At 40.0% G+C, this 16,137-nt stretch overlaps 1 protein-coding gene across 3 annotated transcripts in view; it reads right to left on the reverse strand.

The window, feature by feature from the left end:
* LOC116952159 (atrial natriuretic peptide receptor 1-like) overlaps positions 1–16,137 on the reverse strand; it is a 105,797-nt gene that overhangs the window by 9,880 nt on the left and 79,780 nt on the right. For all 3 annotated transcript variants that reach the window (XM_076065442.1, XM_032971648.2, XM_032971390.2), the window contains 3 exons: positions 12,817–12,940; positions 2,250–2,318; positions 130–304 (listed from right to left, as the gene is read on the reverse strand). In XM_076065442.1, the coding sequence (XP_075921557.1) occupies positions 130–304; positions 2,250–2,318; positions 12,817–12,940 (368 nt within the window). The remainder of the gene's footprint in view (positions 1–129; positions 305–2,249; positions 2,319–12,816; positions 12,941–16,137) is intronic.

Below are 16,137 nucleotides of genomic sequence, written 5' to 3' on the forward strand. Positions count from 1 at the left end.
GTAATCACAGCCATTTATCCGATGCTGTGTGGACCGCCTAATTATATCCGACTAAAAACCATTGCCACAACTTATGATTGATACGATTATTGAACTGCGATTGTAATGAAAAATGTCTTTGTGGTCTACCTGTGTGAATGCCTATCCGCAGTTTGAGCTTGTCTTCTTGTCTGTGCCGTATTTTAAATGTTTTCACGGCATCTAGAAGTGCCAGGGACATGCGGGCGATCTCTTTGGCGTTGAGCTTCCCATTCCGCACGGGCAGCCCCGACACCACCATATAGGCATCTCCTATTGTCTCCACCTGCAGGAGATGCCACAAACACGATGCCACAAACATGTCACCAAAGTGGATTAAAGATGTCGTCATAAAATTCTCGGAAGAGAGGCAAAACTGGGAACCAAGGAAAAATGAAGCACTGAGATTTGCAGAGGGTGAAGTCATCAATATGCTGATCTTGACAAAGCTATGGTACTGGAAGGAAATGCACATATGCAGTAGAAGTCTGTGTGAGCCCTGTGTGAAAGCTGTGAAATGGCAACCGAAGCATTTAGAAATTCTTCATTTGAATCTTTCCATATTATAATAAATACAGTTGCATGAAATAGCGCTCTTGAAAATGCATTAAAGAAGAAACTTGATTAGCAATTTTGTGGGGAGATTATTAAATAATGTTATTTATCTTCTGATCATATTTTATACATATATAATTCCACTAAAACATTTCCAAAGCATGTACTGGATATGCAAGGCAATGTTATCAATCTTTATTTTGCTTTCCCCAATGCTTTATTGCTAAGTGTAATGATCACATTTTTGTTGTTGTTTAACAATTATGTGAGCACTTTAAGTAAATTCCAATATTTATACAACAATGCTTTTGGTCACCGCAATATACTATTATATGGTATTATACATGTATTATATTGAAAAAGTGTTAATATTTAATACTTTTAAAATACAACGTTATGTTATAATATGAATGTATTATGACATACATGAATGCCTTAATGTGAATGCCAATGCACGTACGGTTGCTTAGTCCTAAGTCTAAATAGTTTCTTATATGGTTGAAAAATAGAGGATGCCATGCATGTGTAGTGATGCATGGCATCCTCTATTTTTCAACCACATAAGAACTGTACAATGACATCCCGCGATGTCACTACACATATATATGTTGTGAGTCCAACTGAGTTGCAGACATTATCTTGGGAGCAACACTATTTATTCACATAACAGTACGTAACATAACACAACCTACTCTTGGGTCTCGAATGCCCATCTGGAGAGGCACCACTATGGTGTGGGTGTAGTACGGGCCCTAGAGGGCTCAGTGAGCGCTGGTTGACAGCACTAGGTAGCACCACGCTTGGCGTGCAGTGCCAGCCCTACAGGATAGGGTGTGGGAGTGCCGGCTGTAGGAATGAGGTTACTAAAGGCCATGGCACTCTGGTTGACCCAAGAGGACACGTGACCAGTTAAGTCGACAAAGAGGCCGCAAGTGGGGGCTAGGGGTGGTCACGTGGTCTGGGGCCAGATCCAGCTCGAGGATTCTGGAAGGTGGTCGTGGCCAGGGGCGGAGCCAGCCACGCCACAGAGAATATAAGCCGGGTCCCCCAGAGGGGCCGGCGTTGTTGTTGATCCTGAAGAAACCTTCGTCTACGTGCTACATCCTACCGAGTCTCCAACACGTGGACCTGGAACAGAGTTGTGGTCCCGGTCCGTAGTAGCTAGTTACGTTGTAATTAGTGTAGTTAGCCTGGTGGTCACCACCATAGGTTGTTATTCTGTTAAGGGGCAGTTACCCCATGTGTTGGTGTTAAATAAATGTGTTGCCTCCAAGAGTACGTCTGCGACTCAGTTGAACTCACTACATATGTATGAAAAATGAGAAGAGTTTTTAGCCTTTCTGGCAATAAAAACAGGGTTTAAGATGTTCAAACACCAAATAGATACATTTTGCAAGGAATAAAGGCAAACATGCAAACAAACAAATGCTGATAATTATATATGCATTGACTTTGAAACTGATTGGCTTACACCGGAGACAACGTTCTTTATGGCCTTGTCTCACCAGTGCCAGACCAGAGAATGCCAAAAGGTATGTATGTTGAACTTCTTTCGCACCTTACATAACCAACCATGCTAATTGAAGGTGCGGGGGAATGTGTGTGTATGTATGCAATCCTGTGTGTACAAAGTATTTGGTTCTGTGTGCATCAATCATGGTTTACACAGCATTTACCTTGTATACATCAAAGTTATCGATGATGGCATCAAAGCATGTGTATAGATCATTCAGCAGAGTGACCACCTGCAAAAGAGAAATAATTTAGTGACCAATAACGACAGAAAATAAAATATGCTTCCACCCCATTGTACACAGGCATACAAGACACTCATTGCTCAATTGAAAAGAGGTAATGCAGTAGTGTTTCCTTTAGCACAGAGAGCGATGACACTAAAAAGCGCATTTTTAAGTGAATTAAGATAATTATATTGTTATTGTTGTGTAGAAAGCAATATCAGTACCTTTTAATGGATATGTTTATTACAGTCACTAACACATGATTTGGTTAAAAGCAATACTTTGCTATTAAAATGCTGGTTATTTATTTTACAGCAACTGTAGAAAGTATTAGTAAATACAGTTACTGGGGGAAATGCATTATGATAGTTTAACACGTAGGCTTTCGCGACCAATATTATTCATAATAAAGTTTTTTGAGGTAGATCCCGTGAGTATGAATGTGTCGTACCCCCTGTCACGTAAAAATGCACAAATTATTTACTACTTCAGCTCACAGGTGTGTTTGAGAGTAAAACCACAACATTTACAATTTGAATGCTCTATTTAAGACCGAAAGCTGGTGGATGGCTTCACTATTCTGGCAAATCGCCCGATGATGTTGGATATAATTACTAGAGAAACGTCGTATTCAGATTGCAAATGTTGTGGTTTTACACTCTAACACACTAGTGGACTAAATTAGTAACTGATTGGCGCGTTGTTTACGTGACAAACCTTCCTGACTGTGTCGGATGGTGGAGGGGTACGACACATTTATACTTACGCGAGCTAACCCAAAAACCTTTATGCATTAAATTAATCAAAGTTCTTTGGGTCGTTCGGTAAAGTCACGTAGATAGGTACAAATTAATAAAAAATATAAAATAAAATAATAATTAAGATGTTTCGATCGTCATCAGGAGGAAAGAGGGGGAAAGCTGAGGAATGCAGACTGTTTTATAGGTTTAAAATGGGTGACCCTAGGACTACACCATTTTAAACCTATAAAACAGTCTGCATTCAGCAGCTTTCCCCCTCTTTCCTCCTGATGACGATCGCTTGTGTAGTGATCGAAAAGTCATAGTTTTTGGTTAATTGTATTTTTATTATTTTTGTAGTGGGTTCGATTGAGGCGCACACTCAACTTGGAGACAACACTATTTATTAACGCATAACAACCAACGTGAACACTATATATAAGGTGGTGACCATCGTTCCTAATCTCACTAACACTCGGGGAATACTACACAGCGTGACCAAGGCAGGTGACAGGTTGCCTGGTCACGAACGACGATCGGAGACTCGAGGACCGCTGATGGCGTCTTCATCCCAAGGTTGAACAGCCCCGCTCTCTGTTCACGCCCCGCTTAAAACCGCTGCGGCGTGGCCGGCTCCGCCCCAAGCCACGCCCCCCTTTCTCGATCCTTCGAGAAGGTCCGGGCCCCCAACCACGTGACCCCCAAGCTCCCCCCTGGGGCCCCTAATCCCCCTTTATCCGGTCACGTGTCCTGTTGGGTTCACGCAGAGTGTCACGGCCTGACACGACCCCGGTGACACCTGCCTACAGCACCCATACCGAGCCAACACAGTAGTGACGTCATGTGTCCCTACGCTCGTACAGTCCCGACACAGTAGTGACGTCGTATGTCACTACATTTTTATTAATTTGTACCTATCTACATGACTTTACTGAAAGTCCCCAAAAATATGAATTCCTGCAGTCAAGAAAAGCTTTAAGTCAAGATATAATCAAAGTTGTTTGGGGAATGGATCAATTGCCAAATAACTGGAAAAAGGATATCATACGATGCAGAGAATTTAGAGAAAACAGCGGTCGTGGTAAAACATATTTCCTATGAGGCAGAGAATACAGAAGAGTGGGGTAAATAAGGTTATATGAATTCAGTATTTTGATGTTAAGCAAGCAAATCATTCTGGTTGAATTGAAATGCTACGATAACATCGAGCATCAGTAACCTTTAAGGGTAAGATATGTTGACCTGCTTAACAACTATTTTGAGGTCAGGACTTTGATCATGGATGTGCTTGACTATGCTTTTCCTAAATTCAAGGTGGATTTTAGTGATGATAAAATATCCAGGAATGACAATGGGTAATTTTCCACCAGAGAATTTGATTATGTATATGATGAAGATTTTTTTTACAAGCACTTTGGTTGGGGATTCGTGGGTACACCTTTCAAAAACACAACAACAAAAGCCTCAATAATGAGGTTGAGTTATTTTGGTTAATTGTGCTTGCGCACCACCGCCAACGTTGCATCACCAAATAGTAGTTTCATTTTCAAAAAGTAGGTTACTGGCAGTGGTTGTATGTTGAAGTTCTTTCGCACCGTACGTAGCCAACCGTGCTAATCACAGGTAGTTACAGATTTCGTTCATACAACTTTATCACGTGTGCCATCAGGAAGTTAACATTTTATAGTAAGTCATATTGTGAATTGATCATAATTGAATATTGTAACGTGCACAGTATTCGTTCATTCTCAAAGAAAGAGAATGACTCAGAGCAACGAGGAACCATAGGACAAGCAGGAAAGGGAGCCAAGCAGTGAGCTAGGGCTAAATTCATCCCCGAGCTCTGTGATCCTCTATATATTAAAATGCTATTGGCCAACGAATGATTGTTTATATATGGGAGGAAACTGGAATACCCAGAGTAAACCTACGCATGTGAGGGGGCAATACTTTATCCCATGCAGACAGCACAGGTGGAGTCCACATTTGCTGTAGAGCCTGCTCCTGCCAAGCCAGAGTATGGCACCTCGATTCCCACGGGAAGGGTGTTTTACAACATTTCTGAGCCATTAACCCTCACCTCCACAGTGCTGGATTATAGGCATGTGCCACGGCCAGAAGGAGTGTAAGAGAAATAGCATTTACATGGTAGAATTGTAATTTATAAACAAAAATAAATACGTTTTAAAGAGTGATTATCGTTGATGTAAAATTTGGGTGTTTAAGAGAGTAGAAATATCGGTATTTCCTGATAAAAAATGTAATTCACAAACGAAAATGGACTCCTCTGTAAATTGAATAGAGATGTGCGCAAGTGTTTAATGGATTACCATGGCAATAGCGGATGAACATCTTGGAATTTTAAACGGTTAAACACGGCAGGAAAGTACTATATGGTAGAAATAATCAGGTATATATGTTTAGATGGGCGGAGCACGTGTGCTGGATTTGCGGAAGGCAGGCTACTTAGACAACATTAGCTTGGACACTCACGGGTTAGCAACTCAAAGGGAAGACGAAAGCCAGGTGGTGGTTTGTTTTTAGAGTAGTCCTTGGGGGAGGGTTGTTGAATTTGCAACAACGGTGGGTTTGGGATCCAGCAATATGAAAGCAGCGATGGTGAGGTGTGGCAGCACTAACGGCATTAGCTTTAAATATTACGTGATTATTAGGGGGAGGGAGAATAAATATATCTGTGTGATATAATGCTATAATTAAAGTGCCTTCCTACTCAAGCAAGCGATGGAGCAGCACTTGCCTATGTTGACAGCCCTTAGCTAGAGGTGAAAATTCCACATTGCCGTGCAGGTGCCAGGCTATCCAAATTATAACTACTGTTAACTTCCCATAAAGTGGCAAGCATTTGTATCTACACTTGATAAATAATGGACTAAGTCGACTGCCAACAGGGATTTGACTTTCTGATTGTTACTCTGGGGCTACAACTGCAACACCACCCGGCCACATGATGATATATTGTGGTCGTATATTACATTATAAATACGACGCCACAATCACATGACGAACATTAATCTCCACGCACACAGTGTACGCTTTATATTTTTTAGGAATTTATGTTAATTGTGAATGACTTTCAGAAAGATGATATACTAGCAAAGACGACGCATCAAAGAAGGGGTTGCCGTTGCTGCTGACAGCCCATTTACAGGGGTTGCACTATGGAGCAGGGGACTTGTCAGTTGCCCTCATTTTCCATTAGCACGTGCTTCCTGTGATGCATACAAACTCTAAATGTATCAACAAATATGAGAAAGTGGCAGAACTGATGTAATAAAAACGCGGGCAATTGAAGCAGACAGCAAAGGACAGAGCCACTTCACTTACGCATGTCGCTACAGTGCCATGCTGTGTCGTGAACAGGCTCAGAGTGCTTGGTTGCTCACCAAAACGTATCTCAATCTAAAGGCTTAAAATCTATGAGGAATATGAATATAACCAAAATGGGTTTCACTGTAGCTTTTTTGAGACGCAGTGTGGTAGAAATAATGTAATAAAAATGTGAAATAAAACAGTGATGTGTCACACATTGCATACATTTTTAATTATTCCTTGTATTTTGTTATTTTCACTAACAAGGTATGAACGAAAATGCCATTGAGCATGACTGGCTAAACAAAAACGTACCCGTTTAACTCCTGGTTGTGTGATTTAGCTTCGCTACAGGAAAGTGGTATATGCCAACCAAAATATTGTTGAGAAGCGTTTTTGAGCAAAGCACTCTGAAGATGGAAGCTAATCCTTCGTTCTGCTCGAGAGTGCAGTTCCCTTAAATGTTTACCATCACAATTTCTGAGACAGTATAACTTTGCTTAATAGTGCATTCCAACTGTGGAAGCTTGATAAATAAAAACAAGACAAATACTGTGCAACCAAACTGAGGTGTGTACGTTGAACTTCGTTCGCGCCGTACGCAGCCAACCGTGCTAATCGGAGGTGCGGGGGAAAGGACAACAAACTGCTCAATAGAAATGAGTAAAAGAAAACACATCGGAGCTTATAACATACACGGTAACTCATTAGTTACTTAAAACAGTGGTTACTTAACGAAGAGCCTGCTAAGGTTATTGTCAATGGATATATTACAGAGGTTTCTTTGTCAGTCTGTCATACTGCCAACCCACAGGAAGTCATAGGGGCAGGCACCTGGCTAGAGCTGGACTAACCAATTATTTAAGTAACCAATTGCTCGATCAATTAATGGTTCGATTACTGAACTAATCGACAACACACAAAAAATGTTGGGAAAAAAAAATCCTCACCTCCTTTCCCACGTGTGCTGCTGGATGGGAGGTGATGGGTGGAGGTACGATATCATCAGGATCATCAGCTGTGTCATACTGGGTGTGGTTTTGGTGGGGGTTTCCCACCTTCAGGAGGTAGGATGTAGAAGGTTGGCTACCAATTTTAAAGGCGCATGAGTAATCTACCATAGAAAATATGTAGTTGATTGCAATATTTTGTTGATTAATCGACTTAATCAACCAACTGCCCAGCTCTACACTTGTGCAAGGTTTCATCAAGATGGGATATAGGTTCAAACACGGGTGAATCTAGTCAGGGATTAATCTCCTTCGTTAACATTTTGACAGTCAATGTGTCTGCAAGTTCCAACAAGTATGAAGTGGTGTTCATCTCCATTGTAGAGCCAGTGTTAACAATTCTACATTTGGTATGTTAACCAGGAGCCATTTGTATGAGCAAGGACATTCTGGCACTGGTTTTGCACTTCTGGGTTTCATCTGCAGTCAGACTTGTTAAATAAATAAGGCTAGTTTAGTCTGGTTCTTTAGGTAAAGTTATGTAGATCTAACTACGTGACTTTGCCGAAAGAACCAGAGAGTAAGGCTAGTTTACCAGACGTGATTAGTAAGAGCACTTTTTTACTGAAACAAATGCTGCTGGTTAACATAAGTCATTAATTTCGTCTACAGACCAAGAGGCCAATAGACTAGACAGCATATTATTTTGGGTGGAAATACAGAACGGTGATGGATCTGTTTATTCACCAATTACACAGAATGCACCACACCAGTGCATAACGAGTTGTAACCTATACAAGCTGTAGATTCACAGCACTCTGGATTATATATCACAGTTGTTTTGAATCTATAGGATAATTTAGTCTTGTGGATATATTGCCACTTCAACAGAGCACTCTTGCTGCGGTGAAGAGACTTGATTGCCTTGGAGACCTGACTAGCTCTGCTGGACAGAGGCACCTGTACCAATCAGGTACTCGGCAAAAGGGCGCAACATAATATTTTCCCTTCACCAATCTGATCTGACCAGCGTGGTGAAGTTGTTGAACCCCCACTCCCCCCCACTGCCAGAATCTCTGCCTCCACCAGCCACAGCATTGGGTGGGTAGGTGAAGGAGCATGGGGTACAATTCATCGCTCGGTCAGTTTGTGTACAGGTGATTGGTAGATTATTACATCGCAGGACCGTGAAAGGTGGTGGCTAATTGGGGAGGCCTTCATCTACCAGTGGATTCCCCATGGCTGATAGTGATGATTGATAATGATGAGAATCTAAAGTAATATAAAAAAAAACTATAAACAAGTAAAAAATAGAAGTCATTTCTTATGAATCGATGCATGTATTGTGAGCATCAGCACTTATCGTGGTTAATTGCTTGGGGGCCGTCCATAAATGACGTCACGTGATTTTGGACGAATTTTGACCCTCCCCCCTCGCTCGTCACTCGGCGTCACAAAAAGTCAGACCCCCCCTCAAATATGACGTCACAAAGCTCCGCCCCCCCCCAAAAAATATATAAAACATGCTTCAAATCGCTTTAAACTATTGTCATTGTAGTGCGTATTTCATGTGGTGCTGCACTCTGATGTTGTAGGAGAAAATATTTACTAAAAAGTCTATTTAATTAAGTAGAACGTGTTGTCTATATTTGTTTAAAGTTGCGCATTTTGAGGTGACGTCACATTTCTTAACCCCCCCCCCCCTCGTCACACATCGTCACAAATGTCTGACCCCTCCTCCCCCCCAGGTGCGTGACGTCATTTATGGACGTCCCCTTGTGGCTAAATATTTCCCTGGTCTTGATTTTCCCTCCATGATTCATTTCATTGTCACATATCTGTTCCCTGATTCTACCCATGAATCAAATATAGTTTCTCCCTCTTCGGTGTATGTACAGTTAACAGTAGCGACAGACTTTACATGAACCAAGGAACCGCTCACGTACAATACTGTATATATGAATAGGAAATTATCGATTCTTACACGCACGGTTTGGTGCATTATCGTGAATATAAAAATAACATATTTAAAATTAATAGCTAATGCCTTAACACTTAAGGTAATACAGGTATTGCAGTACAATGTGTAATAAATATAATCATGAAATCTGATCCCAATTAGTCAATCGGGATTGGGTTTCAGAAATCATATAACTAAAGTAGGGAGGGTGTGCAGATTGCGATTGGAAATTTGGTCTTGTTATATTTATGAACTAATTGTCTGTGTTAATTTATGGTTGATTAAACGCTATGCTAACTTTTGGACATGCCAACAAATGTAATTCCTTACAAGAAATACATTTCATTTTAATCAATGAAATTCATTATAAATATATTTGTGACACCATTGGAACCTCCTTTGCCAGTAGCAAAATATGATAATTGTTTTTTTACCGGTTTATCTGGCAACAAAACTGACACCTTTTTTTACAAGGAGTCATGTTTGCATTGACCACAATACCTGCGGTCGGAATACAAACAAAACACATAACTCTGCTAATGTATGCACTGTCCTTGAAATTGATTGGTCTCACATGGTGTTGGACCAGTGCGCCTTTTGGCGTCATCTGGTCCAACACGATGTGAGACGAGGCTCTAAGGAAAGCTGTCTCGGGTGTGGACCAATCAATTTCAAGGACAGTGCATACATTATCAGAGTTATGTTTTTTGTTTGCATTCCGACCGCAGGTATTGTGGGCAATGCAAACATGACTCCTAGTAAAAAAAGGTGTCAGTTTTGTTTCCAGATAAAAGGGTAAAAAAACAATTATCATATTTGTGACAGTTGACTCCAAACAAATGCTATTTAGAGATGTACTGGGATAATAGCAGACTATCTGTAATTGGAGGCAATTCACTTTTAGTGTTCAATGGTCCATCATGTTTGAGTTAACTGTTTTGAAATTTTTATTTAAAGCTTTTGTGACAGCAGGGATTCATATTCTTGGTTCTTTCGGTAAAGTCACCACGTAGAAGGGAAACAATAAAATAATAAAAATATAAAACAATATGATTCTCACGACGTTTCGACTGCAACACAAGCAATCATCAGGTGTCAAAAGCACAACAAGAAAATTTGAAAAAAGTGGCGGTTATTTTAACGTTAGCACCACAGATAGCGATTTGGTAGTTTGTTCAGATGGACGAGTCCAACCAAACGACATGTCTCGGACTACATTCGTGAACACAAAGCAGACCTTAAACACGGTAGGACCAACACCTCGGCCGTGGCAGATCACTGTTATAATTCAGTAGGCTCACATGACATTGACTTCTCCAAGACAGAGGTTCTTTGCAAGCCATCTGGCTACCATGAAAGATTCGTTCATGAGGCTATCTACATATACAAACACAGAGACAATTTCAACCGAGAAGATGGATTCTGGCTTAGCAATCATTGGAAGGATTTGATAAACCATTTCGGGTCTTAATTGATTGATCACGCTTAAGGTGGCTTTCAGACCGCATCCATTATTTTTCGTCTCCCCCCTCCTCTTTTCCGAACATAGATGGACTCATCCATCTGAACAAACTGTCAAATCCCTCTCCGTGGTGCTAACGTTAAAAAACCGCCATTTTTTTCAAAATTTCTTGCTGTGGGTTTCACACCTGATGATGATTGCTTGTGTTGTAGTCGAAACGTCGTGATAATTTTATTGTTTTATATTTTTATTATTTTATTGTTTCCCTTCTATGTGACTTTACCGAAAGAACCAAGAATATGTTATATAATTATGAGGAAAGCACCGAGTCTTATAATTATGAGGAAAGCATCGAGTCTTATAATTATGAGGAAGGCATCGAGTCTTTGAATGTATCATACGTTTTTCTCTTCCCTCTTCATGGAACACTCCCCCCATGCATCACCACGGCTGACAAGTATTATGTGCACAAGCTCAATTCTGCATCCCCAGAACCATACTTTCTCAATTACCCTGTCAATCACCAGCTATTTGCCTGTTATTTCTCTGACAAGGTTTAGAAAAAAGATTATTGACATTTCAGCCCATGATTATCCTTCTTGTATTGCCTGCCCTTTTCCTGCCTCACCACCTCTCCCACCTTACATTGCTGTCAGTCCACCTCCAGTTACACCACTGCTATTGTCTCAAACAAAAACATCATCTTTCATCCTTGATCCACTACATTGATTCCCAATTTGTTGGTCTCCTACATAAAGGCATTTATAAACGCCTCTGGTATTGTTCATCGCACTCACTTGCATGATTGCAGCTTCACTATAATCTCGAAAATATTATCATCAGACCCCAATAATCAGAAAACTTTTGCTGAATCCCTAGCATTGCTTTCACAGAAAAACGAAAATATGTGAAAATGTATATATTTCCACTTTTCCAAACAAAACTTTTATTCTGCTCATTCTATGCCTGAATACATTCCTAACATCTCTAGAGTGGCTCCCAATCCAACAGTACTCGCTCAACTACACATTCACCATTTAACCCTTCCTTAGCTCAACTACACATTCACCATTTTAACCCTTCTTTAGCTCAACTACACATTCACCATTTTAACCCTTCTTTAGCTCAACTACACATTCATCATTTTAACCTTTCTTTAGCTCAACTACACATTCACCATTTTAACCCTTCTTTAGCTCAACTACACATTCACCATTTTAACCCTTCTTTAGCTCAACTACACATTCACCATTTTAACCCTTCTTTAGCTCAACTACACATTCACCATTTAACCCTTCTTTAGCTCAACTACACATTCACCATTTTAACCCTTTCTTTAGCTCAACTACACATTCACAATTTTAACCCTTTCTTTAGCTCAACTACACATTCATCATTTTAACCCTTCTTTATGCTCCTCCATGGATGGACCTACCCTTGCCTACCTCTCCCATCTCATCTCACTCTTCTCTTCTCCTAATGCCATCAACTACAGAAGCCAAGGTCTTTTATCGAAAACTCGCAAAGAACCTCTGCTCAATGAGATAATATTTTCCTCTGCTTGCCCTGCTACCTCTGGAACTCAATCCCTCTAACTATCTGTATGGCCGACTCCCACTTCACTACATACCCAGGCTTTTCACTGTCACTGTCTACCCAATACATTATCTCTAACCTATGTGACAGTGCACATTGTATGTTGCCCCATCGCATCTATTCTTATAACTCTCGCCTCATAAACACCCTCTTCATTCTTATAAAACTCTATTTCCCAGTTATCAGCTGCCTTTGAAGTCCTCTCGATGTGCATGTCCACATTCGTTCTACAGGTTCTTAAGAAGTTATTACATTTGCCAGTCTATAGATCAGCATTGTAATGTTTTGTAAAGGTCTTATAAAAAGGTATTTCCCATGAATGTTGATGCGCGGTTGTCGTAAATTAACACACCGGCTGCTTAGCACACAATGCTGTTGATGTACTGTGCGCCAATCTAATACATTTCAGGTCACCCCATAGACTCCCCACTTTGACAGGTCCAGATTTCGCCCCCCCAGCACTAACCTGCATGGGAGTGCTTTCAGCTGATAAAGATGTAAACCCCACGATGTCACTGAAGTAAATGGTGACGCTGTCAAAGGCCTCGGCCTGCACCGTCTCTCCACGCTTCAGCTGCTCCGCCACGGAACTGCCCAACACAAAGCACATCTTCAAATCAAGGTTGTGAACTCAGACCATGCACACCTTGAACATGAGGACAGAATCACCATATGCATCTTTTCATACCAATATTACCGTCGCGCAGGTTTTTGGCTCAAATTCATACGTAAGATGATTCAATAATTTCCCATGAGTCACGATTCGGTTAAACTGTTTTTATTATTTACATCGGGGTGAATGGTAGCACCTAACGCCAATGCTGTTTTGAAGCGAAACCATTACATATATAGAAATTGAAAATATTGATTCTTATACTTTTATTGCGTATATTACCCAATTTTATTATTTACCATTAATTGAATAAACGTTTTGGTTTCAAATCAGAACATGTATTTATACTGGAAGAATTCTATGAGCCATAAAGCTCTTTTCCACAGATGTCCAGTAGGGGTGGGTAAGAACGTTATAAAATAAATCAAAGCAAAAACATAGAAGTAGTGCAAAGTACAAGCAAGGTAAACAAAATCACCCAAAAACATACAAATTAAACTAAACCATCCCCATCCTACCAGGCAATGCTTCTATTTGATGGCAGTATCGAATCTGGGCAAGCTCTATGTGCCAGTCGTGCAGGTAAGCGAAGGTGAAAAAAGTAAGGACTCACACCTATCCTAGCCTATAATATATACACGTTTTGAAAAGGTATGTTGTGGTTGGCTAGAATGGCTCTAAAACATTTGCAGTCTGTCTAAAAACAGATCGGGAAAAAAAGGAAACACCACATATAGGCTTTTGACATGCATTTCCATATCAGCAGGGTAAGAGAGCCACCCCTGCTGTTCTCCATTAGCCGCAAGCTGTACCCCTCGCCTTGCTCAGCATGTGTGCTCGTGAGATGCGGTCAGTGGCATCTTTCACGCTGCCGTGCGTGTGCAGGTGCCTTTTTGAGTGCCTCTTTGTCAAATCAACAATAAGGCACTCTTATGTTGTTTATTGAAAATTCACTCCATATATGCAGTCGTTTTACCAGTGCCCCATTGGCATTGGATGAACAGTTGGACATTCAGAGCAACACGTACACACAGTCAAGCAATGAATGTGTTCTATAGCCATATAGAATTAACATTTATGCATAACACGTGGGGTAATTCTGCACTTTCTAAGCAGAAACCCTATGGCCTATAATGTAATGCAGCAACAGAAACATAAGAGACTAACAATATGAACTTCTTAATTAAACGCACAAATAAATACATACAAGCGAGCATGAGACAAGTATCTTCTGGCACCTACCAAAATGTTAGATTAGGACAAATAAAGATAGATACAGGTGGTGGCTTAACCTCAGGCAGTATCAAACACCTACTAATTTGTGACGAAAAAGAGCAGTTCCCACCAAATATTTTGTTGAGTAAATGCTCAAATAATTGTAAAGTTTAGTATTGTTTTTGCCATCATTCTGAAGAAAATTGTCAGACAAACAGTTGTTTCTTAACCAAGCTGTATTTTTTTTACGAGAAATACGTTTGGGGCACTGTCAGTTTAGATTACAATCGGATTCAACATAGTTTTTGTGACAAATTAGGTTCAGATGAGATGGTTGGACTGACAGCACATGGATCAGAATGTTGCCCAGTCATCAACCTGATCAATATATTAGAGATGAGTCAACTTTAAAAAATATTTTTTTTTTTACATAAATCTATCATATCCTTTGAAATGTGATGAATTATTCATACATACTACAATATGGAAGTAAGGAAGTTCTTCCTTCCACAATGTTATGATCTGTCCCAATTCCGGTTATGAAATAAATTAACAGATCACTTGTTTTTTGCCCTTGAGAATGCAGAGATAGAATCTGTGGTGGAGTGCATTTATGGACTCAAATGTGGAGATGCATCTATACTGTGATAATTATCTATAACATGCACAGTGGTGTGAATAAAACATATTTCTAGTGGTGTCTATATAATAAACAGTCGTGCAAATCTATAAGATATATAGTGGTGGAAACATTTTTAATGTTCAATGTTTGACTGAGTGGGATCTATAGTGGTATAAATATATATATAAATTGTGCAACACGTATCAATACATTTTTGTAGCATTAGCATAAAATTCGAGTATAATTTCTGAATCAACAAACCATTACATTCCTGAAGTGAACACTTTTTCTCTGTCTTAGTCGGGATTAAATAATACCCCCAGGTTGCTCAACTTTTAGGATTAAAGGTCACAATTCCATTCACAAAGTGGTTATTTAGCTGCCGTTGTATGCTAGGTCAATTTATGTCAAAAAATATTGTATGGCATACTTTATACACGATAATACAATAGTTTATCGTGATTACATGTTTCTGCCAAGCGATCATATGTGAAAAAAGATAAGGTCATCTCAGAATCCGATTCAAGTTGTCGTTGAACACAATGTGTATTAGGTTCCTTTAGAGTTAAACAATACACCCTGAGTAATATTCTTAAATTAATTTAATACATGCGTGTTATCCTAACTTAAGTATTGTTAATATTAGTTTTCTCACCTCTGTAGAGGAAAGTGAGGATCAAACGTTACAATATAATTTGCAGTTACTAAGGGTCTAAATCTAGCTGCATCTCAAGACACTGTCGACGTTACGGTGATATGTGCAATAATATGATCATAAAATGTCAAACTGACACTAAATTATGTTATACAAAGCACACGTGAATGTTATTACTTTGTTATTGTACTCGTTTACCCCTCACTGAGTCTCAGGAAGGTCCTGCAAGTTTCTGCAGTAGGAGGGCAGTGTTGCGATGTGTAATCCCAAATTGAGTAATGTGCAGAATTTTTTTAGCATTGGCACATTCGGCCAATACCAGTGGAAAGCCAAGCAGAACAGGGGGAGAACATACAAACTCCGCACAGAAAGTGCGAGCTGAAAAGACATACCTTTAACTTCAGCTGGTAATATATTGAAATACAGCCAAACTCCACAATTTAATTGTTGAAAAAATAATTATTATTCTTTGGGTCTTTTGGTAAAGTCATGTAGATAGGTTCAAAGAAAATAACAAAAAACTACACGACGTTTCGATCGCAGCACAAGCGGTCGTCATCAGGAAAAGGGGGTTAGCCTCTAAAGGCAAACTGTTTATAAAGGTTTAAAATGGGCGTAGCCCAAATGTCATCAGCATGGGCAGGGTAGCTAATGTTAATGTAAGTGGTGGTACTCGTAGAGG

This window comes from Petromyzon marinus, chromosome 1, assembly GCF_048934315.1.
Source record: "Petromyzon marinus isolate PM22_M1 ecotype Great Lakes invasive population chromosome 1, UKy_Petmar_22M1.pri1.0, whole genome shotgun sequence".
NCBI lineage: Eukaryota > Metazoa > Chordata > Hyperoartia > Petromyzontiformes > Petromyzontidae > Petromyzon > Petromyzon marinus.